Genomic DNA, 24,696 nt, shown 5'->3' with positions numbered 1-24,696 from the left:
ACAGTCACTACTGCTTAAGAGGAGACCTTTCCTAAAAATCCACAATGTATCATCTTTCAAATTACAGTATAGTAACACTAGACCTTAGGTTCCTACCCTAGACTATTCTAGACTACATTACCAATTCCATTATTTCTCTGCCTCTCCAAACAATAAGCCCATTAGTCCTTCCTCTTCCCATTCCTGAGTACACATTTCCTCGAGTCTCACATTTTCTTCAGATTTCAGTTTTATTAGCGAAAAAATTAATGTTATCTCTTTAGAAAGTCCAGTTAACCAAACACTTCTGCCTCTTTACCAGTCTTTAAATGAAATACTATTGTCTTTGCTATAAGAAGAAAAACATACCATTTGCCTTGCTTTATTAAATTATCAATATCTAAAACTGAAGCACAGAATCTTCCATTTATTTTTTATGGAGTCAAGAACACTAAGCAGAAATCAGTGAGAACATATCTCTTGAAAGCTTACTTTGGTTTATATTTGTAAAGAGCACACTAGAACTGGCTAAGAGTCGAGAGAAAAAAATGGGTATTTAAAAGAAAGTCTTGGCCAGTCATACAGTAATAAATAACCTTAAATAACCAAAACAATAAAATTTAAATTATCTTAACGGTACTAGAAAGAAAACTGACTGCATATCCCTAAAACTAAAGCTAATAAGCTGTCACAGATGGTATCAATTAAGATATTCTGAAACATAATAAGATTAAATGTTTTCTTTTAAAAAAAAAAACAACCAAGGCTTCCTAAGGATACTCACATTTAATAACACCCCAATGGGATGTCTTCCACATATAGTATTATGGTATTTCTTCAAGTAATTGCTAAAAGATACAGGATCTAATTGTTCTATAATACTCATACCCTAAAAATAAAAAAAAATAAAAAAAAGAATGAAAGAAAAAGAAAATAGGACAACTTATTATTTCCTAATTAGATTTAATTAATTTTAAAACAACTACTTAAAGCTAATGATCATAATTTTTCAATAAAGAAAACACATTACTTAGTGAATTTCATACTTCACTCATTCATCCAAGGTAATCTCATTATAGTCAACTCTCAACAATATACACATTTTATTAACAAAAACATTTAATCCCCAGTTTAGTTTTCTCTAACCTCCTGGGATGTTTCTACACCACCTTTCCCAGTTGTCACTCAACTCACAAATCCTCAAACATTTCAGGATTTTATATTTTTCATACGTGTGTGCGAACACACAAGATTTATACAAGTAAACCTGTTGTGAAAATTTTCATACAAAATCTAAAATTAAATTTGATATATGGTTATTTTTTTCATGTCCATTATATTACTCATACCACTGACATAAATAATCAAGAGTTGATTATAATTTTACTATTTCCATTACATATACTTAAATATCAACAGTAAGGCATTTTAATTATCAGTAATTTTTTAGTTATGTGATAAATGAGACCACAAACTAAGAAAATAGTTAATATATTTTTAATCAACTTAAAGCTCATAACAGACTGATAAAAGCTTAAGCAAAATAGGTCTTTATAAACCTGAAAAAATAAAAGTTCTCTCTCTCTCAAACTAGAATGCTTTGTTTTCAAAATTTTAACTGAGAATCAAAATTTTTTAGACTACTATTGAAACGATCACTATTATTTGGACATTTATTTACACTTAATTCTGTATTCTGCAAATGCCTTCAAATGTGTTCATAATACTTCGATATAGAGCAACTTTAACTCATCTGAATCAAGCAAATAAACCAATGATTCTAAACTCATCCATTCACCAACTACCTCACCTTATTTTCTTACCCAGGTGAAATATTTTATACTTATGTTCAATAAACTGAATCAATATCCTCTGGGAGAAATGTAAACTGTGGTTTAACTAATGAATCAAGTGACATAAACTGTGTGTTTTTTAATTGTATTTCAACATATTTTAACAAACACAATGTAAAAGTATCTACAGTAATCAGATGAATACTCATCTGGAAAATGATAGCAATTAGGCAAGTGACATAGTACAAATATTGCAGTGGCAACATTTAAATCAAAATTTAATTTTATAAAGAGTCTTTCTTCAGAATTTCCAAGTTTTTCATAAACATTATCATATTTTTCTACAAATATATCTGAAAGATAAGCCTATGTGTGTGTAGTCAACTTCCAACTTCTTGCACATCAATTAGCCACTCTCAAATTTATCCACAACCAGTGTTTAATGCTAAGTTGGTTTTCTACTGTCAACTAGGAGGCTTCCAGGTCAACATTCTCCTAGAGAGAAATATGAACTAACTTAAAAGTTAAACCTAATATAAACGATTAGTATTATGATTTTGGTACATAGAAAATCACTCAATATGTTTCTAAACCAAATAATACAGAGATGGAGTTATAAATCTCTTCCATAAATATGAATAATCAAGGTATAACTCCCTAAAGATGAAGAAACTATACATTAAAAAGGTTAAAAGCTTGTCTCTAAATTTCTAATCCTAGGCTCCTTCTCATTTACTTACTCTGCTTCATACAGAATAACAAGAGAAATATCAATAAATCTTTAATACTCGCACATAGCTACAAATGGTATACATCTTATAAAAGAATTTTCAAAGCTCCTGGATGAAGTCTAGGACAGCTTACCGTAAATCAAATTCCACTTTGTAATAAATTATGTAACATTAAACGTACAATGTGTACCTTAATATTAAAATCTCAAAGCACACTGTGAATAAATGTATCACATTTATATATACTAATATGAATAATTCAAAGAGAAAACTAATGATCACATTTGTAGAAGACAAAGAATTCAAAGTAAGTGGCCAAGAAATTTCACACAGAAAATATAAAATTATAAATGTAAAAAAGACACTACTAAATTAAGTGTTCAAAATGAAGATACAATAGTTAAATTACAATATAGAAAGCAAAAAATTGAGGTAATGGAAGTTAAGAGATTAAATTTAAAATTTTAATTCCCTGAAGTGCCTTATGTACCTACCAGGGCAAGAATCAATTTTATTATACTCAAGTCTCTGAGAAATACAACAGTTAGGAGGTATGCCTTTTTACAAATAAGGGATATAGAGAAAAATTAAGGCACTTCTCATGAATGAACCTCTCCAACTAGAAAATTCATAAAGTATGCAAAAACAACAAAAATGATAGCAAAACTGCAAAATGGAACACCCATTAACACAGAACAGTAATAAATAAGCTTTTGTATATATTTTATGTTTTGATTCTAACAATTTTGAAATTACCATTACCAAAATTCAAAGAAGATAAAAAATGCCAGTTTGATGCTACTGCCCAAATTCCAAAAAGATGAAAAATAAAAAGCTTCCCAAATATACCTAAAGAACTCTTCTATTTCTTAAAATACCGGAAGAGATGATCAGTAAATCTACTGTCCAGGTGATAGAAAGCTTGATAGGGCCTGGTATCTTGAGAATTTGAACTTAATCTAATGTGGTTAAGAACTTAATGAACTTAATCTAATAGGAAGCAGTGAAGTGGATCACTACCCATTCAGCTCTAAGATACAAGAAGACATTATAAACACCAATAGCCTATCCATCACAATGACCATATGGGTTTCTGAGGAATTTAGCAGCTTTGGCAAGAAATCCTCAGACTGAAAGCTAACTTCCTACCTTGAAGGGAAGAAGAGCAAAGGGAATCTATCATTGTGCTGACTCTCCAAGTAGTAAGTCAAAGTTTGTAATGTCAAATCCTACATGGTCATCCTAAACTGAACAGGCAGTTCACCTAGCAGAGTTGCAAATTCAGGACTCATTAATAAGATAACAAAGGTCTTCCCTTTTTAAAAGTCTACCTATATATAATAAATTACTTAAATTCTATTTAATTTTAAATACTATTACCTAGAAATAATCTCCCTCTAAAGAAACAAACACCAAAAAGAGTAGCAAAACATTTTTAGAAGTCTTTGAGAAATAGGAACTGAACCGTATCTTTCAATTATTAACACATAACTAAAACTATATTGGCTCCAAAATCACTGCGGATGCTGATTGCAGCCATGAAATTAAAAGACGCTTACTCCTTGGAAGGAAAGTTATGACCAACCTAGACAGTATATTAAAAAAGTAATATTTTTAATTTAAAAGTAATTTAAAAGTAACCAAGGTCCGTCTAGTCAAGGCTATGGTTTTTCCAGTGGTCATGTATGGATGTGAGAGTTGGACTGTGAAGAAAGCTGAGCGCCGAAGAATTGATGCTTTTGAACTGTGGTGCTGGAGAAGACTCTTGAGAGTCCCTTGGACTGCAAGGAGATCCAAACAGTCCATTCTAAAGGAGATCAATCCTGGGTGTTCATGGGAAGGACTGATGCTAAAGCTGAAACTCCAATACTTTGGTCACCTCATGCGACGAGCTGACTCACTGGAAAAGAGTCTGATGCTGGGGCAGGAGGAGAAGGGGACGACAGAGAATGAGATGGCTGGATGGCATCACCAACTTGATGGACATGAGTTTGAGTGAACTCCGGAAGTTGGTGATGGACAAGGAGGCCTGGCGTGCTGTGATTCATGGGGTCACAAAGAGTAAGACACAACTGAGTGACTGAACTGAACTGAAAACTATATTATCGTATCATTAAGACTGTGGCCTTATTTTTTAAAATAAGGATACACATTTATGTTGGAGAAATGGGTACACATTTAGGAAGATGAGGTAGGAAAAGGAAATATTCTAGTTTCTTTAAGAGGTACCAAGATAAAATCTTATAATGAAAGAAATTTTATGGGGGAAAAAAAAAACACTCTAAACACAGCAGTGCTAAGAACAAATGTACTAATAAATAGCTACCTTAAAGAAGATATTGTAAAACTAGTAGCAACTTCTAAAGAAACAACTGGGCTAAGTTCAAGAGAAAGAAGTATGAGGGGACAAATATGAACAATTTCACTTTCAAAAGTCTAAAGGAAGAAAAGAAGTTAAAGTTCAAAGTTAATAAATAAAGTGACTGTTATAAATCTGGAAGGAAAATAAGTTAAAAAGATGACTACAATGACATTTTGAGATTCTCTCTGCCAAATCATAAATGCCAGTAGCCATAAGGAAACATTGGTCTACATCAAAAGCAGTATGGAAAAATAACCTACAATCAAATATATATAAAATATGTATAAACGTGGCTGCTGTTTCAAGTATGTAATTAAAAGGTTCACAGAAATCAACATCTTAAAATGTGCTCTGCTTTGGTCACTATACAAACTGAAATTGCAACGTACTAATTACCAAAAAACATGGCAAGTCATCAGTAACATTGTAAGGCTTTCAGAATCTACATCTCTTATAACTAGTTACTTTTTTCCTCTGAACTACAACATTTGAAAGATTCAGCTTGTTTTCCTATACATTTTTCTTTCCTTATGTGTTTTCTTCACATAATTTCCAAGATATCCAAATGCTAGACATAAAATTCCTCCCGTCAAAAATCAGCAATTTTTCTTTTGATTTTGGAGCCTAAAAATTTTATTTTCTAACTTTTTATTAACAACATTTAAAAAGACTTTTCTGATAACAAAAAAGGCACCAAAACTTAGCGTAACTTTCCAAAAAAAAATCTACAATTTTATACTTAAAAATAACCTTTTCACTCTATCAAACTTTCCAAAGGTATAATTACAATTCAGAATTGCTAACATTTTTGCAATACTTGTATAGAAGTATCCTACTATATTCTGCTCTGAAAAGATTGATATACAGAAATTATGATATTAATTCTTAAATGAAAGAAATTATTTACAATATAAAATGATACTCATAAAAAGGAATATACTAGGATATTCATCATTTGGTCACATAAACCAATTAAGAAAACACACTGCGTAAGAGCTGGTGTAATAGTGAGTGTATAGATATTAAAAAAAAGACCACTTAAAAGCCCTTTAAAAATTATATAGACATATATTACAGAAGCGTTTCAATAAATGGACCAAAACAAACAAGTTCAAGTCAAATGTTATATCAACTATTAAATGTAAGCATATTAAAATGAAGCAAATACTCAATATTTATTCTGAAATTCTATGCCGGGCTATTTAAACAAAAACTTTAAAGCTAACGTCCGATAATTTTGGACATGTAAAGTAAGGTAGATTCGGAATTCAACCTAAAGCTTACTGGTTCTACTGAACAAAGATTTCTAGAAGTTTCAAAGCCTAAGAAGTGAGCAGAAGAGGCAAAAAAATTCCAGAAGTTACAAGAATCATGCCAATGGGTAAATGTGACTCTTTTTGCTCTTCCTCAAAGTAAAAAACTAGGGTCTAGTTATCCAACTGATCATACACATCAAGAAAGACAAACAAAGCTAGTCCTTTTAATATAACCTAAAAATCAACAAAATTGGAAGGCAGGCTAAAAGAAATGTTAAATATAGATGTTTGTAATATACAACATACACACAGAACAACAAATAATATTATTTAAATATCCTCTATTCTAGAAACTTCCAAAGGATTCTATTATGTTCAGTAACTTCAGAGCACCAGGTAAACCAATGTTTTGGGGAAAACATTTCCCTTGTGCTAAAAGCATCAATCCACTGATTGACGAATTCTTACATTTGCAAAATTAAGTGTTGTCTGATTAAAGTCCACAAATTATTTACACAGCTGAGTAGAAAACAAAGGGAAAGAAAATGAATAGGAAATTCTGTTCTATTTCAATAGATCAGGGTCCTTAATAGGCTAGCTCCAACTCACCTTCAAAGCTGGTTTTGGAATAAAGTTGTTGGGACTCTCTCCATATTATTAAAAGGGGATCCCCAAGGGCAGGCATGGGCAAGTCTATTTTGAGAAAGTTCCACAAGTGATTTCAGTTGTAAAGATGGGGTTGAGAATTACAACAACAGACAATCCCATCTCTGCCTTGGCTTTGATTAACAACTACATGTTGAGAACTCCCAAACTTACTCCAGATCTCTTCTCTGAGCTCCAGACCAATACAGTTAATCCATTAGCAAAGCCCTGTTGAATACAAGAACTCAAATCTATGAACTTCTTTCCATCTTCACTAATACCACCCTGGTTCAACTTACTAGCATCTCTCCCCCAAACTCCTGCCAATGCACACTGTTACTACTCCTGATCTTTTTGTAGAATCCATTCTCTATACAACCAACAAAGCAACCTTTAAAATAATTATTTTATTATTCCATCATTTCACTTCCCACTGTATTCACATAAATTTCCAATCCTGGAAGTTAAAGCCCTGTATTATCTGATTCCCTGCCCACCTCTCTTACCTGAGCTGTATCATTCTTATCCCTATCTCCTATACTCCTGCCACCCTGACCTTTTTCCCTTTCTTCTAACACACTAGCCTCTTCCCTTCATAAGGCTGTCACAATGGCAGTTCTGTCTAGAATGTTCTTCCCTCTGATTTACCGAGTTTGTTCCTTCTTATCATTTATACCTCAATTTAATGTTCCTCCTCAGGAAGTCTTTTCCCAAGCATTCAATCTAAAGCAGCCTAGAATTACATGCTTTTTCAAAACCCTGTTAATATTTTCTGCATAGTACACATCACTTTTGGAAACTAACTTATATACTATATCCTTACTCTTTAAAAAAAAAAAAAATATATATATATATATATATGTGTCTCCTCCAGACAGAATAAAATTTCCGTGAGATCAAGTGAGCTTATTTATTGCCTTATTTTCACCAGTGCCTACAACTTTAAATGTACTCAAAAATAATTGGTGAAAAGAAAATCCAAATGCCTACTTTCCTGACATCTCCACTTGGATGCCTTGCTATATGTTATAGCAAATAAAACATATCCCTAATATTTGAACTTATGATCACTCTAGCTTGTAAAAAACCTAGTCCTATCTCCTTGTGATTCTGACCTAAGTGAACAGAACAAAGACATAACCAGCGGCATAAGCTAGATAATTAGGAAAATCCTTTTCAATTTTTAAAAGATTTTTTAATAAATTACATCTCATATACAATTATTACAAAATACTAACTCTGTTCCCCATGTTGTACAGTACATCCTTATAAGCCTATCTTACACCCTACAGTTTATACCTCCCACTGCCCAACCTATGTTGCCCCTCACACCTCCTCCCCACTGGTAACCACTAGTTTGTTCCCTATATCTGTGAGTCTGCCTCTTTTTTGTTGTATTCACTAATTTGCTCTATTTTTTTCTGGAAGGAATTACCCTTGACACTTCCTTCTCCTCCAAATTTTATCATCAATTTGTCTCTAAAATATACTGGACACATCCACTCTGTCCCTCTCTTCCCCATCACCAACCCAACCAAATTACCATGTCTCACTTGGATTATCAAACTAGTCTATTCATTTCTCCTCCAGCCTCCATCCAACCATTTGCTGCAGTACAGCTATATGATCTATTCACATACAATCTGCTTTTTATCACTTTCCTATTTGGTATCCTTTAAACAACCTATTCTAGATTCTCTAGCCTGATTTCTCACTCTCTCTAATCCACTCAGCCACTGATTTGACAGATATACATACCAAGTACCACAAACAGGCTGATAACAAAATATAAAGATCTTGATCTCATGAAGCTTACAATCTAACAGAAGAGGTTTTCACCAACAAATCAACAAATAATAAGTCACATAGTAGTAAGTACTAAGAAGAAAAACAGAACAGGGTAAGGTTTTACACTGAGTGACTGAACAACAAAAGGTCTTAGAATGGTAGATTCCCAGATCGCTCAGTAGTAAGGAATCCGTCTGCCAATGCAGGTCCAATACCTGGGTCGGAAAGATCTTCACTGGAAGGGAAGATACCCTGGAGGAGGAAATGGCAACCCACTCCAGTATTCTTGCCTGGAAAAATCCCATGGACAGAGAAACCTAGCAGGTTGCATACAGTTTCCATAGGGTTGCAAACAGTCAGACATGATTGAGCACATCATAGAATAACTGTTCACCATAGGGGCTTAGTGGAAAATTGTGGGCATATTTCTAGGTGCTCAGACGTTCCATCATGTCCAACCCTTTGCAAGGCTATAGCCCGCCAGGCTCCTCTGTCCATGGAATTCTCGAGGCAAGAATACTGGAATGGGTTGCCATTTCCTATTTTAGGATATCTTCCTGACCCAGGGCATATTTCTGGGTTGTGCCAATAACTAGAAGATGCTACTGGGGGATTTAGTGGGTGGCAACCAGGGACGCTGACTGTCCTACAACACAGGACAGTCCCACACACAAAGAATTGTTCTTATCCCTTTAACACTTTCATATGTCCATATATAAGAAAAACCTGCTTATAATTATCTACACTCTTAACACCATTTTAGATACAAACACAAAGAAGTTTTGCGTGACTTTAATATACAATAGATTTACCAAAAATAAACTATCATATAAAGTGAGGAAAACCTATAATTTACAGTTTTCCTAAGAATTATTCACAATTTTAGAATTAGTGAATTATTCACTCACCAATGTAACTTGGTAATGTAAGTCACAAATATAAACAACTTTAAATAGATGTTTGTGTGCAGCTGTTGAATTAATGATACTCTGTAAGCATCTAACTAATCCACTGTCTTCTCGAATACAGTTGGTACCAAGGCATGTACATTACCATATAAATATATATTAATTTACTATACTTTTCCTTTTATTTCTTTCTCAGATTACACTTAGGTTATTTGTTTAATTTAATTACACAGAAAGATTATATTCACCAACTCAATCATTTGAAAATATTTGCTGGGCACCTATCTACATTTCAATAACTAGTCTAAGAATTTTGGATACATTAGTAAACAAAACATATATCCTTACATAATAAATAAGTGAAATATTTAGTTTCTTAGAGGAAAAGTAAGGTGGACTGTGGATGCTGAAAGGGTAGAGTATAAGATGTGCCAGTAGGCCTCACTGGGAGGGTGAAAACTGAACAGTCATAAAGTCAGTGAGACAGTCCAGTGCAAAGGGCACAAGCTCTAAGCTAGTGCACATATATGGCATTACTGGGGAACAGTAAGGAGACTGGTGTGTCCATAATGCCTCCCAAACATCTTCCATCTCTATATTGTAATGGCTTCTTTTCTAAGTCTACTTGATGATGAGACTGTAAGAGTGATTAAATCAGAGATCATGCTTCCTCTTCTTAGTATCTTCAATACTTCATATAGTATTAGAATATAGTAAACACTCAATAACCATTTGCTTTACGAAGAAAATAAATGACATAGAACCAGAAGAGTTTTCTGAGGCAACTGAGAACTAAACCTCAGAATAGCAAGATTATTTAGAATAGTAGCCAGAAAAGAATTAATTGACTGACATGACAATATAATAAAGCAAAAAAAAAAAAATCAGTGAATTAAAATTCAAACAGAATTTCAAAGGCAAAAGCATTAGGCCATAATCGGATTTAAAGTAACATGATAAATTTAAATATGATAAAATCTCCTGAGTAACTGCATTTATTCCATTTGGTTTTTAATAAAATAATACTACTCAATATAATCTACTTATAGCTTCAGATCCAAAATCCTTACTAAAATGTTTTTCTACTTTAGACTAAATATTCTTATATTAAAACATATCCATAAAGCTTATCACAAACTGGCAAAGTTGATTTTAACAGATTACAGTTAAGGTTGATAAAGAGTTTAAAGATAATTTAGAGACTAAATCTCTCCAAGTCTCTCATCTTAGAGATGACAAATTGAGGACTAGAAAATTGAAACACTCTGTTGAAGATTAGAGAAAATTAGTGATATATTTGCTAGATTTAATATTCCATTATGAGTCGATACCAAAATGATCTACATGTCTCTAAAACATTAAATATTACTAAAATATTAAATACTAGATATTAAAGCAAGTACTCTGACCACCCTACCTCAAGGAAAACTTGAGGTTTTGACTCAATATCTGCAGGATATTTTGACTGCAGATTTTGACAATATCTGCAGTTTTGACTGCAGGATCAATATCTACTGTATTCCTGGGCTAGTAAAGAATAAAATAATGTTTTAAAATTCTAATTTAAAACAAATCCAAATTCCATTTAAGAAAAATCCAAATGACCAAAAAATAGAATTAAGTAATAAAATAAATTTAGAATTTACTATGGTTGTCTCTGCTTAACAGTAAGTAATGGCATTAGTATCCTACTGTCCCTAAAACCAAGACATTCCCCAAACAGTATCTAAAATCTGTATCTAATTATTCAAAGTACAATTAATTAATCAAATAAAATTAAGATGAAGGAAATCTCTACTAACAGAAAAGGAATTATTTTATAATCAATCTCACATGATTACAATATATATTTTGCACATTTAAAGATAGGGAAAGAATTATCAGCCCACTGTATACCTTAACATAATAAGTCTTGAGTCACTAATCTGAAATTAAAGAAAAAAATCTTAGAGCAGTAAAACCCCACACCTGAAGGACTTACCATTTTATCTAGATGTTCAATGGATCTATAAATCTCCCCCTGGGATTCATCATAGTAACTGTAACGGAACCTTTGACCTTGAAACAAATATCATGTACAAAATAAAATAGGGAAAAATTAGAAGCTAAAAAGAAAGCAAGCGCTTACCAAATAATTTCAGTTCTCATGGAAGGCAAAGCACAGCTTAAGCCTCTGAGAGAATGATTCCCAAGAGCCCTTGTATGTAAAAATAAAAGGCATATTTGGGAAGGTAATAAAGAAATGATATATCATCAGTGTTTTACAAGGTTAAAAACTATGTCAAACTATAAAACCTTAAAGTCACAAGCAATACAAAAGACTAAGGAAAAACAGTTTAAAAGTTAGAAGCATTGTTAAACATATTATATCGGTCTATAATGGAAAGTAAACCCAAAGAATATGATTCAAGATTTGGCTTAAGGAAACTATCTCAATATAACAAACCAACGAAAGCTTGGCTTTTGTTGTACAAATGCAAAGATTTAATCTCTACTACAGAAAAAAAAAACGTAAGTCAGAGATATATGTGACTTGTATAATGTAAATTTTAAAAATTTATGTCACTGTTGCAAATGTTAGAAAAGGAGTAATACAAGTGCCTTTAAGTAGGATACACAAAAGTATAAATTTAACAAATAGTTCTACTCTGACAATTAAGTCTCAGTAAGGGTACAAGCACAGAACAGTCAATGTTTAGTTATTCTCCAAAGAACAGAGAGGGTAAATGGAAGAAGTTTAAAAAGGAAGAAACAAAAGGCTCAGGAAGTGAATTTTGCTTCCTACTATAGTCATATAAAAGCCAAAAGTTAAACATATTCATAATTAATTATAGATTATTATTCAAATGATTATGTTGTATTTCAGATATATCAAAACTTGTTTTTCAGCAATGCCTTTATTTTCAAGAACTCATTATTTTTATATTCCTTATTTTCAAAGATGCACCAAAGTGCAATTCTGAAGGCATTAGAGTACACTAATCGTGTACACACATAGCATGTGTCTCGTGCTGAAGTTTTACAGCAAAGTTCACATAGCCAATTATCCTCGCATCTGAGAAGATGGGTTTCTTTGACTGGATAATTATGATTTTTAACTTTTCTATTTATCTCACTAAAAAATATCATCTTATAGATCACGAGCTATGTAAAATTATAAAACCCTTTGGACGTCCTTTTTGAGAGAAACCACACATCACAGTTTTTAACATTTCATTAACTTGATGCTAATCATCTCTGATAGTCACCTTTCTACAATATACCCCATTTCCTTAGCTTTCACATATTAACTTTTCACATATATTAACATGTACAACTACTCAATGTGGCAGTTCTTATTTCCCCCCACTCCCCCACCAAGCACCATTATTAAATCAATATTGCATCTCAAAATTCATGATATCCTAGAATCAAGCAATAGGGTTCTCAGAAAATTACCTGCATTTTGAATATTAACAACCTTTTCTGCTAAACACTGGAGATTACTGTATGTTGCTATAACTATCAGATCTATTACAGTCCTCGAACTAAAAAAATTCTTAAACAGTGACAACTCTATTACTCAGTATCTCTATATTAAACAATTCATCAGGCAGTTCCTTCAAAACTTAAGAGTTAGGTACAGCTTTATTTTTCTTTAAAGAATATATGTACTTACTCCTACCTAACATGCATTATATAATTTACCCTATTTTTCCTATTTTCCAGGTTGCTCTCAGAAGGTTCAAAGCCAAATCTCAAGTCTATCGTAATAACTTAATGATTTAATTCACTGGTACTAAATTTCTACTTTTAATTCAAAGTTCTTTTGATAAAGCTGCCCCACATCTTCTGTGAAATGAATAAACAATCAAATAAACAATCCTGGACAACAGAGTTCTAACTCACTGTAACTGCAGTTACAGTAATATTCTTGGATAAAATCAAGATGGATATTCTTTGAACCTGAGCTGTTTCAGGTTTATACTAATACATTCTCTTTTTCTTACTTCTGATGATAAGTGTTAGTTTTAGTTGTCAATAATCCCTGTTACTGGCACACAATTGTCTTATCTCAAGATGGCCACTCTCAAGTGCAGAGAAAAATGTGTGTACTTTGTGACATTTGCTATTCAAAAGTCTTTTCTACTTATTTTCAACTTTAGAGCTGCTGTTTCAAATTGCTGAAATTGGTTAAACCTGCCCTAATCTAATATGTCAAAAGTGTAACTATATTTTAAAATGCTATCTTATTCATATGGACCATTTTCAATGTAACTTTCACTTAAAAACTACTTCTGAAGACAGAAGTACACAGAATGTTTAAAGTAAGTTAAAATGCTAAATCAACATGTGATTTAATAAGAATGACAAAATACAAAGAAAATCAATGAGCAAATGTTTTAATATTTTGCTATCTACTTTTTGCTATGTTTTAGTAGCCATCTCAAATTTAGTAGCTGAAGAACTGAGTAGAAATATTTGATAAGCACTGAAGAATTTCTGTTAAGAAGTTAAATTCTCACTGCTATAGTTATTACACTGAAAAAAGTATCTTATTTGTAACAGGTCAAACTGTCTCTTGATAATTTAACTATACAAACATTTCAAAATTACTTCAGTAATTCATTCTGGTCAACATAGTTAAAGAAAGCATCAAATTTAAAGTAAAGAGTTGCCATTATCCTAGCCTAAATGCATTAATATGTACATACGTATGTATGCATATACATGTGAATGCACATGAGTACACACACATAACAAGTTTACTTAAACACCATTTGGAATTTGAATTCAAAAGATTTTTTGCTTCGAATTATTAAAAATAAATTTATCAAGATTTTATTTACTAAGAAATAAAAGAAACGACACTAATACAATACACTGCTCATTAATGCACCTTCAAATATTGTTCATTTAAAATATATTATGATTTCATGTACCTCATGAGTTTTGCTTTACAGTGTTTCTAACATTCAGTAAAGCTTATGCATCTAAAGTGAACAAATACGGTTGCCTATGTGCCTGGAGAACTGGACGTGTGAACTTTTATATAAGTATGAATTAAGCATATCACATAGTAAGAGAAAATTACTTACCTGAAACTTATCCTTTCAGAAGGTACACTGGGAAAATGGATTCTTTGAGCCCCTGTTTCAACTCCAAGTATGAGCTTTCTAGCTTTAAGAGCCATTGACACTGCCCCTAGGGGCAGCACAAGCTTTGGAACTCCCCTAGTGAGTATGTCAGTAGTTTCTTCAGGTGCCTTCCCTCAGTTCTTTTCAAATTCAAAAGATGAGAGGAAAAATAACCCAAGAAAAAAATCCTGTAAAGCAGAAACCTTACTCTTTGAGGGAAGGAGGGTAGCTCATTTGTGAATCCATTCCAGAGCACGCTTTCTGAGAAAAAGAAATACAGGTAAGTAATTTTCCCATCTCCAAAGGTGACTGGTGATTAATGAGTGGATTCACAGAGTGTGGAGAATAAGCTCCAGGGATGTCTGTTTAACACACAACAATCAACTAATGAGGACAAACATAACAATGAATGGTACAAGAACCAACACTACTTTTGAATTACCTCAAAACAAAAAGTAAAAAAAAATATTAACTATCTCAACATTAAGCTATATACTAGATTGCAGAAATAAACAATGAGCTTGGAAAGTTGTTCTATAAAGCCCCCAAAAGATCAGTGAGTAAGACAGGCTTCCAGACGTATGTCCAGGAAAAACTGTACTATTATACATTTACTTAATCACTTTATATGTTTAAATATTTGAGTTCAACCTCACAACACCTGTGAGATAAGACTATTAGACCATTCTACACTAAGGACCTAAACTAGGGACATTTAATTGAAATCACTACCAAAGAAAAAATGTTTCATAAAGAAAATATTATCTAAGTATCATCAAATAAGATATTCATTTTTATAAGCAAAATACTATAGTCCTTTCATTCTGAAGTCTTAGTTATAACGTAAAATTATTGGCTTTATCTCAAACTCGCAAAAGATCAAAATCCTAAATATGTGAAATCACTATGTACCAATATTTGAGAAGACAAATATGATATCTTGAATAAGATGTATTTTAGGAATTAGCTAACTTAAATCAATTTAAACATTCAGAAAATAGTAATGCCATCACACCCAAGAGACTGACGACAGAAAGGGAGAAGAGCATGAGTATCACACACTAATACAGATCAAACTAGAAGTGTCAATTTTAGTGAGTGGCATATATTCATTAAAAATTATGTGACTATACAAATGCAAGTTTACAGATGATAATCCAAACCTGCTGAAGTGACTGCAGAATAAACGTTATTCGTATTTGAACAAAACAATTTATCATTAACCTTTACCAAATAAATTTACTGAAACTGATTTGAAATTAAAACTATCATTTAAAAGGAAAATTATTTAATAAATAGAAGTGTGAGTCCATTTTAAAGAATCAACTTCTGTTAGATCCAGTTTCATTCAGAAACTTCTCAGAAGTTAGCTGAAAGTTATGTTAATGAAAGCTGTCAATACTCTAAATTTGAAAGTATAAAGTTCGGGATGATCAGGAAAAAGCAAATATTAACAGAATATATGGAAAAGAGCAAAAATAAGACTCAGGAAAACAGAATACAAATTCTACTAACTAGAAAAACTAAAAAGTCCTGACAACAGACAAAATTCTCTATAATGGAGTCATCCAGTAGGATGAGGAACTTGGTAAGTGCACAATGCATGGGGACAGCATTGCTTAACCATGATAAAAGTCAAACACCAGCAGCAAATGTCCTCTCGCTCATGATTTTCTTCCTGATATTTAAACATTATCAGGGAAACACCATTTGGGCTCCCAAAAAGCAGGGAGATTCAAATGAGAGAACAGAAAGACAGGGCACAATAGAATCTAGGTTCCAAACTGTCCCTTTGCTTGTCTCACCCAAAAAGAAAAATTGAGAGTATTTTAATCTATTTTTTTCTTTCTTCAATATCTCTTTCAAATCTAAACAAGAGCTAAGTGGGATCAGAAAGATGAACCTCTTTAAAGCAAACCACCCCTTTAATTTTTATAATGGATGTTGGCTAACAAACAAAGTTGACAAGGCAAAATCCTTCCAGTTACACACATATAGGTCTCTCAACTGTCTCTATCATCAAGTTTTTCATTTTATTTTTCACAGAACCTGGACAGTATATAAAGAGAAACAACCACTAGAAATAAAGATGTCATTACTGTCAGTACTCTAACATATTATTCAACAAAAACAAAAAAAAAATTCCACTGTATATATCTGAGCAATTGGTCAACTGTACCATGATCAAGCGACTTCTCTCAAAAAAAAAAACAGCTATTCAGAAATGTGAAGTGTGTTAAGAGCCTAACTCAATGAAACTTTTAAGATCTCTGAGTACTTGAGAAAATTAATCTTTCCTGTGAAATGATTTTGAATTCAGTGTTATCATTACTTAAGTATGATAAAATCAATCCGCACAATATCATTAAAACAAGAAGAAATTAAGTATTGTAGTCATGAGAAAAGGCTAGATTTCTGAGATGGAAATTACTGTTCATTCATATAGGAAAGAGGACCAATGCCACTACAGCATGAATTTGAAAAATATGAAATTTAATTTCTTTAAGTAAACACAGTTTAACCCATAACTAGCCAATGATTCATATTATTTCAATAGGCATGTAAAGGAGAAAATGAAGCTTACTTTACAACAATGGCAGTCACTATTACATTGTAGAAAGGAGTCTACCAATTTTGGAATAGTGTCCATGTAACTCTTTCCACTTACCCCCAAACCTCCATCAAATTTCCTAACAAGAATTAGTACAGTGCTTTCCATAAGTACAAAGCAAGCATTTAATGTGCGTTATTAGCGACAGTTATACTGAAACAAATAAACACTTGAAAAGTTCTATTACTTAACCATTAAATGTAAATATAAATATGTTTAAGTCTCTTGACAATTCCAATAGCTAACATTTACCAGACTTTGGAAAGTTTGACTTCTTTTTTGTAATTATAACCAGAAAATTCGATCCTGCAATTCCAAAATTTTCAAGAAATCAGTAGATTAAATGGCCTAAATAATTTTCTGAAGATTTAAATAGATATAAACACAAAATTTGTTTTTCTCTCTCAACATTCTACTTAAATACAGTAGTGGACTAGGATTTGCTTTATAATCATCAATGAGGTAAAAAGGATGAGTTCACACAAAAGCAACATTAAAACATCTACTCGACTACTAAGTGGATTTATGTTGTGGTTTTACTATACCAACCTTAAGGGAGAGTCTAGGCCCTGAAGAATACTATCATATCAGGGAAGTGAATTATTTAAATCACGAAGTGATTTTAAACAATTCAAATGCCTTAAAAGTGAAGAGGAAGGGACACATGCTTTAGTAATTCTAAATTTCTAAAACATACTTTATTCATAATACTAAGAAAAATAGCTTTTCCCCCCGCCCATAATGATACTCTCTAGTTTTATTATTAAACTTCAAAATCCCCAAGAAAAGAACCCTTTCAGACCTAAGTAATACACTTATATCCATAAAAAAATAACTTCTGCCAAAGGTAGCAAACCAACTAGCAAATAGAGTTTATTATTAAAGAACCCTGAGAGCCTCTTAAGGAATTTGGCAAGGTAGCAGACAGAGCTACCTGCATACCCTAAACTAGGGCTTTCAACCTCAGCACTACCGACATGTGGGCAAGATAATCCCGTACATGATAGGATGTTTACCTAACAGCTTTGATGAACTCTACTCATTAGATGCCAATAGCATCTCCACCTCCTTCCCACTCCAGCTATGAGGACCAAAACAGTCTCTAGGCTTTTCCAAATGTCTCCTGAGGGGATAATCAGTCCCAGCTGAAAAATCAGTGACAACAAAATATTTATCTATACCATTAGGGAGAATGGTTCTCTTGAACTGAAATCTCAAGGCCACACACAGTGCAGCATGACGTAAGAGAAGAAGAAACCAGCCTATCTAGGCCTGATAAATGTTGAATCAACTCTGGCAATCAATGACAAGACACGTAAAGGCCAGGGCTCCCTATAGCTCATTAAGGGTGTTTTTCTGGCCATTATGTAGCTTACAATTTATGGTGTTGTGTCTTATTTTTCACCATAATCAAAGAAACAACTGAAGAATGAACAGATATTGGCATCCTTAAACCATTAAATCAATGAGTCAAAGAGTGTCCTAAAAGGAATAGGATTCAGAAACATTCTATCACAGTAATAGATAAACAGAACAAACTATATCCAAAGAATTCAAGAAAAGAAATTTAAAAGAGGCATCCATAAACATCTCACTTCCTTTATGATCTACTCACTGTGAAGCTTCCTTATTTTTTTTAATTCACAATAATAACAAAAATCTCTTCGAAGTTCTTATCCTTATGAACCAGTGAAGACCACAGCACTGATAGCTAATGTGTTAAAATCTTTGGAGAATACTTTGGAGGTATAATCTTTGGAGGCAACTATGGGCAAAAATTAAGCACCAAAGGCAAAAAAAGAAAGAAGAAAGGACCAATTACAAAAAAAAAGAAATGTGGCGCAAGACTGGCATAGCACACAGTGCTCTTCTTCATTCTAAAGAATATTTGTTTTATCTGCCAAAAAACTAACTTCAGAGAATCTATCACACAGCTCTACCTAGAAATGGGGTTAAAAGATCTTAACTCCTACTAACCTAAGTGTCTAAGCAAGGATGCCCTCACAGTGTGAATCCAATTATACCAGTCGCCTTTGGAAATGTATCCATAATCCCCTATTACAATCTCATCCTTTTTAAATGATCAAGAGTTTTTCATTCACCTTTAGATACTATTGCTAAAAGTGTAACTTTCCAAGGAAAGTGATAAATAACTGAAGATAAGAGCTTAGAATGAAAAGATACCTTTAACCACAAGTACATAATTTCTACCATGAAATGTTAAAAATCTAGAACTTACCCCAATGGCAGAAATCAGAAGAAACCACAAAGAGATTACTAGGATCCGCTAGGTATTTACTGAAGAGTTTTCCGAATTCCTGTTCTTTTGACTCACTCAGAGCTCCAACCAATACAGGAATAATGGTAAACTCATCCTTATGGCTTAAAGAAAACAGAAAAAAAAAAAAAAGTCATTTAAGAAATATAATAAAAATAGGTTTCCAATGCTTGGCACTAAAAAGTGGAACATTTATTAACAGTGGTATGTATAATATACATAATGTTGTTGAATCCTTAAAATCTATAAATTAATATTTAAGGAAATCAATTTAAAAATGAGAGGTACAGAATATTAAAAATATCTATTTAAATTACAGAAATGTACACTAGTTCTTTAGGTAAAGAAGCTCGGTAAATGAAGCTATTTTACTACTACTAACAATATCATCAAATATAAAAGTAAGCTCATCAAACCACTATCATCAATCTTCTCAACTACCCATAAAAGCTACAATCATCTCTGCCCAGTGCTTCTGCAGTTTAAAAGAGCATTAAATTCTTCCTTACTTAATTTAATTCTGATTGTAAACACCACCATTGCTGGCACTAGCTCTATAAACCTGCCAAGTGAGACCCACAAAACTTATCTTGGCTCCCAAAAGATTCACCAGCTGCACCTCACACCTAAACTAATTAAACAGATACAGGACAGTCTGAAGATACAACTCAAATTTCACTGGCATCTAGGATGGACACAGAATTCAAGGAAATAAGTATTAATTTCTGGCAGCAAGAAAAAGATACCATGCCCATCCACAACATCTATAGCATATTTACAAGTCCCTTTTTCACTCTACAGGTTGAAAGATTTATGGAAAAGGAACAAAGCAAATTAAGAATAACCGTGACGGGCTACAGAAACAGACCTTTAAAATTTTTCATTGTAGTGAAATTTAACTTACATATATTCAATATTATTTATATTCTAAATGACCCCAAATTTGACATTTTAGAAACATGACTCATGCTTGTCTGACTTGTTCTGAACAGGACTTAAAAAAAAATCTTATAATAAATGGTTTTTAATATGATAATCTGGCACTTAATTGATGTAGGACAAACAGAATTTATAGAAGGGTCTGTAAAAAAAAAAAGAAAAGAAAAAAAACTAGGTTTAAGTATTACCAAAATAAATGTTAGCTCAGCTTCATAAAGCTAAATTCAGGGCACCCAAGCGCCTCCCCCAAAAAGGCCCCCTTACCCTTGTCAATTGCGAAATAAACAGATCATACAGATCTCCAGTCCCTCTGCAATGCAGGGGCTTCTTGGGCAGAATCTGCATCTATGGAGTAAGAAAAAAACAGGAAGCTGGCAGAGGAAGCTGCCATGGGATATCTCTTTCTATGATTCTTACCACTGTGCTTCACAACTGCGTGAATGAATAGGGGCTTTTCAGTAAGGTAAGAGTGATTATCATATGAAAGAAAAGAATTTGTACTCTAGCAAAAAATTCAAGAAGATTGTTATGAGTTGTTCTAACTTCAAGTACTACCTACATAAATAAAAACACTAAGATCATTAAAATGACACAGTAGGGAAGCAGAGTATAAAAAAACAAGAAGTCAGAAGAAATGGGTTCAAGTACTGTCCCTATCACATACAAACAAACGTTCAGTGCAGCGGTAAGTTACTAACCTAAAGATTTATCTTGTTTGTAAAATGATCATAATTACAGGACCTAATTCATAAAACTGTTACAGAGTGAGGAGTACTGTAAGAAAAGTACCTCGTCAGTGTTGGTTTGCTCTGGAGAAACGTAACAAGTCTACTCCGTAAGAGCCACCAAACCACGCAGTCAACCTCAGTGTGAGCTATCTATACAGCGCTAAAAGTCTTACACTGCTGAGAAATCCAACCTTTGAATCAACACTCATCCATCCACCTCTTTGCCATTTCTCTTTTTAAAAAATTATTGTTACTATTGTTCTCTATCCCCACAAAGCATAAATCAAAGAAGAGAGCATTTGGCTTTGAGATGTGATATTCCTATAAAAAATCTAGAATCCAAGTTGTGAAGCTGGTCTTCCCTAGGGAAGGAGTATAAAATTTAGCCCTCAAAGAACAATTATAAAACTGTATAAAACTGTCCAAAAAACAACCATTTTGTGCTCTGAAAATCAATCAAAGGCCAAAATATACAATGAGAAGAGTTAATTCCTAAAAAATAAAATGACCTTTTTTGAGAAGAACAGTACAAGTCTGGCATCTTACCAGGAACTGCCTCTGTTCTCCTTCCTCCAACATTATGGTAAATGAAAGGTGAGGCTGGCTATGAAAAACCAGCAGCTTCACTGTTGAAGGAGGCTGACTTTGACTTGGGGCAGACAGCAGAATACCCACACCCAGCAGGAAACAGAAAATCCTGCCACTTTTGTAGCCTGAAATTACCACACCATTTGAGGCAAGCCACAAACTTGAGGACTACCTAGAAATCTAACAGGGAGGTCCTGGGAAGGAGAGAGCCATACAGGGACAGGATAAATTCACAAGTTCTGAGAAGATGCCCTGGCTGAACAGGAGGCAGTACATGTGTGCAGGGAAGGTCCAGAAGGCTAAGCTTCCCCCAAATGCCAGGGAACTGGGAGGGTGAGAGCAAGCACAAAGGCGAGTGGAGGCCTGAGGGACAAGAAGCTCTTACACATCCCTGGCTGCCTGGAAACAAGGGATGCACACAAGCACAGGGAGACCAGAGAAGACCCAAGAGAAAGTAAAGAAGGCAAACTTGAAAACTTCTAATGTTCTCCCCAAAACACTCACCACCCACCAGCACACGGTGAAAGCTATATAGGCTCAAGGTATTTAAACATAACTTCCAAACAAACAGTAGCTAGCACTAAGCAGTGCAGACACCAGGGTGAACGCTAGAAAGTTGAGGTAAAAACAAGAATGTTTTAAAAGCTGAGGAGATGCATCAGTAGACAAACACTGGGACAAAGATTCTGCAGACAGAGTCTACGAAAGGTACTTAAAAAAAAAAAAAATGAGGGATTCCCTAGTAGCTCAGTGGTAAAGAATCCACCTGTCAATGCAGGAGGTGCCAGTTCAATAGCTGGTCCAGGAAGATCCCACGTGCCTCAGAGCAACTAAGTTTGTGTGCCACAACTACTGAGCCTGTGCCCGGAAGCCTGGGAGCTGCAACTATTGAAGCCCGTACACCCGAGAGCCTATGCTCCACAAGAGAAACCACCGCAGTGAGAAGCCCACGCACCACAACAAACAGCAGCCCCTGTCTGCTGCAACTAGTAAAGCAACGAAGACCCGGCACAGCCGAAAATAAATGAATGAATGAAACCACCACCACCAGCATCTGAAGAAAACAATTAATAAAATTACAGTCAAGTTGCTATAATATACTGTACTATGTAAAAGTTCAGTTTCAAGGAAAAAAAAAATTCTGAGCCAAAGAACAAGGAAACTATAACCCATTCTTGGGAGTAAGGAGAGAGCTAGCAGAAGCTGTATCCAAGTGGAATCGGATATTAGATTCAGCAGACAGATTTTTAAAAAGTTATTATGTGCTCAGTCACTCAGTCGTGTCCGACTCTTTGCAGCCCCATGGACTGCAGTCCGCCAGGCTTCTCTGTCCATGGAATTTTCCAGGCAAGAATACTGGAATGGAGTATCTTTTCCTACTCATTCCAAACTGAACCCGCATCTACTCACTGGCGTCACCTGGGAAGCCCCTAAAGTTATTATAAATATATTCAAAGAAATAAAGGAAACTATGTTTTAAAAAGTTTAATTGTATACATATATACAATGACTACAGCAAATGTCAACCAAGAAATGTAAACCATTAAAAAGAACCAAAGGGAAATTTTGGAATTGAAAAGTATAACTGAAATGAAAAATTCACTATATGGTCTGAAGAGGAGAATCAATATTACATAAAGAATCAGTAAAATTGAAGACAAAATAAGTTATCTAATCTGAAGAAGAGAGGGGAAAAAAAGAATGAAGAAAAATGAATAGAGCACTGGAGACGTGTAGACATCAAATACAAGAGGATGCACACAGTGAGAGTCCCACAAAAGTTACAGGAAAAAAGTTAGAAAAAATAATGGCTGAAAACTTCCCAAATTTCATGAAACATTTATCTAGAGATCAAAAACACTCAACAACTCAAAATAGGAAAGTATAAAAGATTCCCAACCTAGATACAGCATAATGAAACTGATGAAAACCAAAGACAAAGAGAAAATCCTGAAAGCAGCAAAAAGAAAATGATTCATCACCTACAGGATAGTCTTTTCAACAAATAGTATTGGGATAATTGCATAATCCATAGGACAAAAAGTGAAGTCAGACCTTTACCTCGTACCATACACAAATTGGATGATAGACACAACTATATTATAAGCTAAAATTGTAACACTTAGAGAAAAGGGTTCAGCAAACATCTTTTGAAATGGGCCATACTTTAGGTTTTCTGGGCTATACAATCTCTTTAGCAACTACTCAACTGTTACTATAAAGAGAAAGCAGCCACGGTCAATAGGTAAATAAATGGGTGTGTCTATGCTCTGATAAAACATTACAATAACAAGCTTGTGGAATCCATACAAGAGAAAAAAAAAAAGAAACTGAATTCATCAAGAACATTTGCTATTCAATATACACCATTAAGAAAACAAACAGATAAGACATACCATGGGAAGAAATCTTTGCAGATCAATAAAAAACATGTCCAGAATACAAAAATCTCTCATAACTAAGTAAAAAGATAAATTATCAAATTAAAACTAGGGCAAAATATATGAACAGACATTTCACAAAAGAAGATACACAAATGACTATCATATGAAAAGTTGCTCAACTTCACAAGTCACTGGGGAGATGGCAAACTAACACCACAGTCAGGTTACACTACACATCTGTCAGAAGGGTTGTAATGTAAAGACTGACAATACCAGGTATTGGCCAGAATATGGAGAAACAACCCTCATGCTTTGTTCCTAGAATATAAAATGGTGCTATCACTATGAAAAACAGACGTCATATGACTCAGCAATTCCGTTCACAAGTACCTATTCAAGAGAAATGAAAACATATATTCACATAAAGACTTGTACAAGAATGCTTATAACATTATTCCTAATAGCCAAAAATGATGATGATCCAAATGTCCATCAACTGGTGAATGGTTAAACAAAATGGGGCATATTCATATAATGGAATATCCACTTGGCAATAAAAAATGAATGAACCATTAATACACAGTGCAAC

General features: G+C 33.5%; 1 protein-coding gene across 4 annotated transcripts in view; it reads right to left on the bottom strand.

Moving 5' to 3' along the window:
* Window positions 1–24,696, bottom strand: part of LOC129539885 (protein MEMO1) — a 128,628-nt gene that overhangs the window by 14,662 nt on the left and 89,270 nt on the right. For 2 of the 4 annotated variants that reach the window (XM_055400911.2, XM_088841561.1), the window contains 3 exons: window positions 19,430–19,572; window positions 11,444–11,520; window positions 764–868 (listed from right to left, as the gene is read on the bottom strand). In XM_055400911.2, coding sequence (XP_055256886.1) covers window positions 764–868; window positions 11,444–11,520; window positions 19,430–19,572 — 325 coding nt within the window. Of the gene's footprint in view, window positions 1–763; window positions 869–11,443; window positions 11,521–14,540; window positions 14,841–19,429; window positions 19,573–24,696 lie in introns of those variants that run through there. The other 2 variants (XR_016038619.1, XM_088841562.1) reach the window with 2 other exon arrangements.

The sequence above is a fragment of the Moschus berezovskii genome, chromosome 11, assembly GCF_049115385.1.
Source record: "Moschus berezovskii isolate FMDL1 chromosome 11, NW_MosBer_1.0, whole genome shotgun sequence".
NCBI classification, from domain to species: Eukaryota; Metazoa; Chordata; class Mammalia; order Artiodactyla; family Moschidae; genus Moschus; species Moschus berezovskii.
This window is presented reverse-complemented; position numbering and strand designations above follow the sequence as displayed.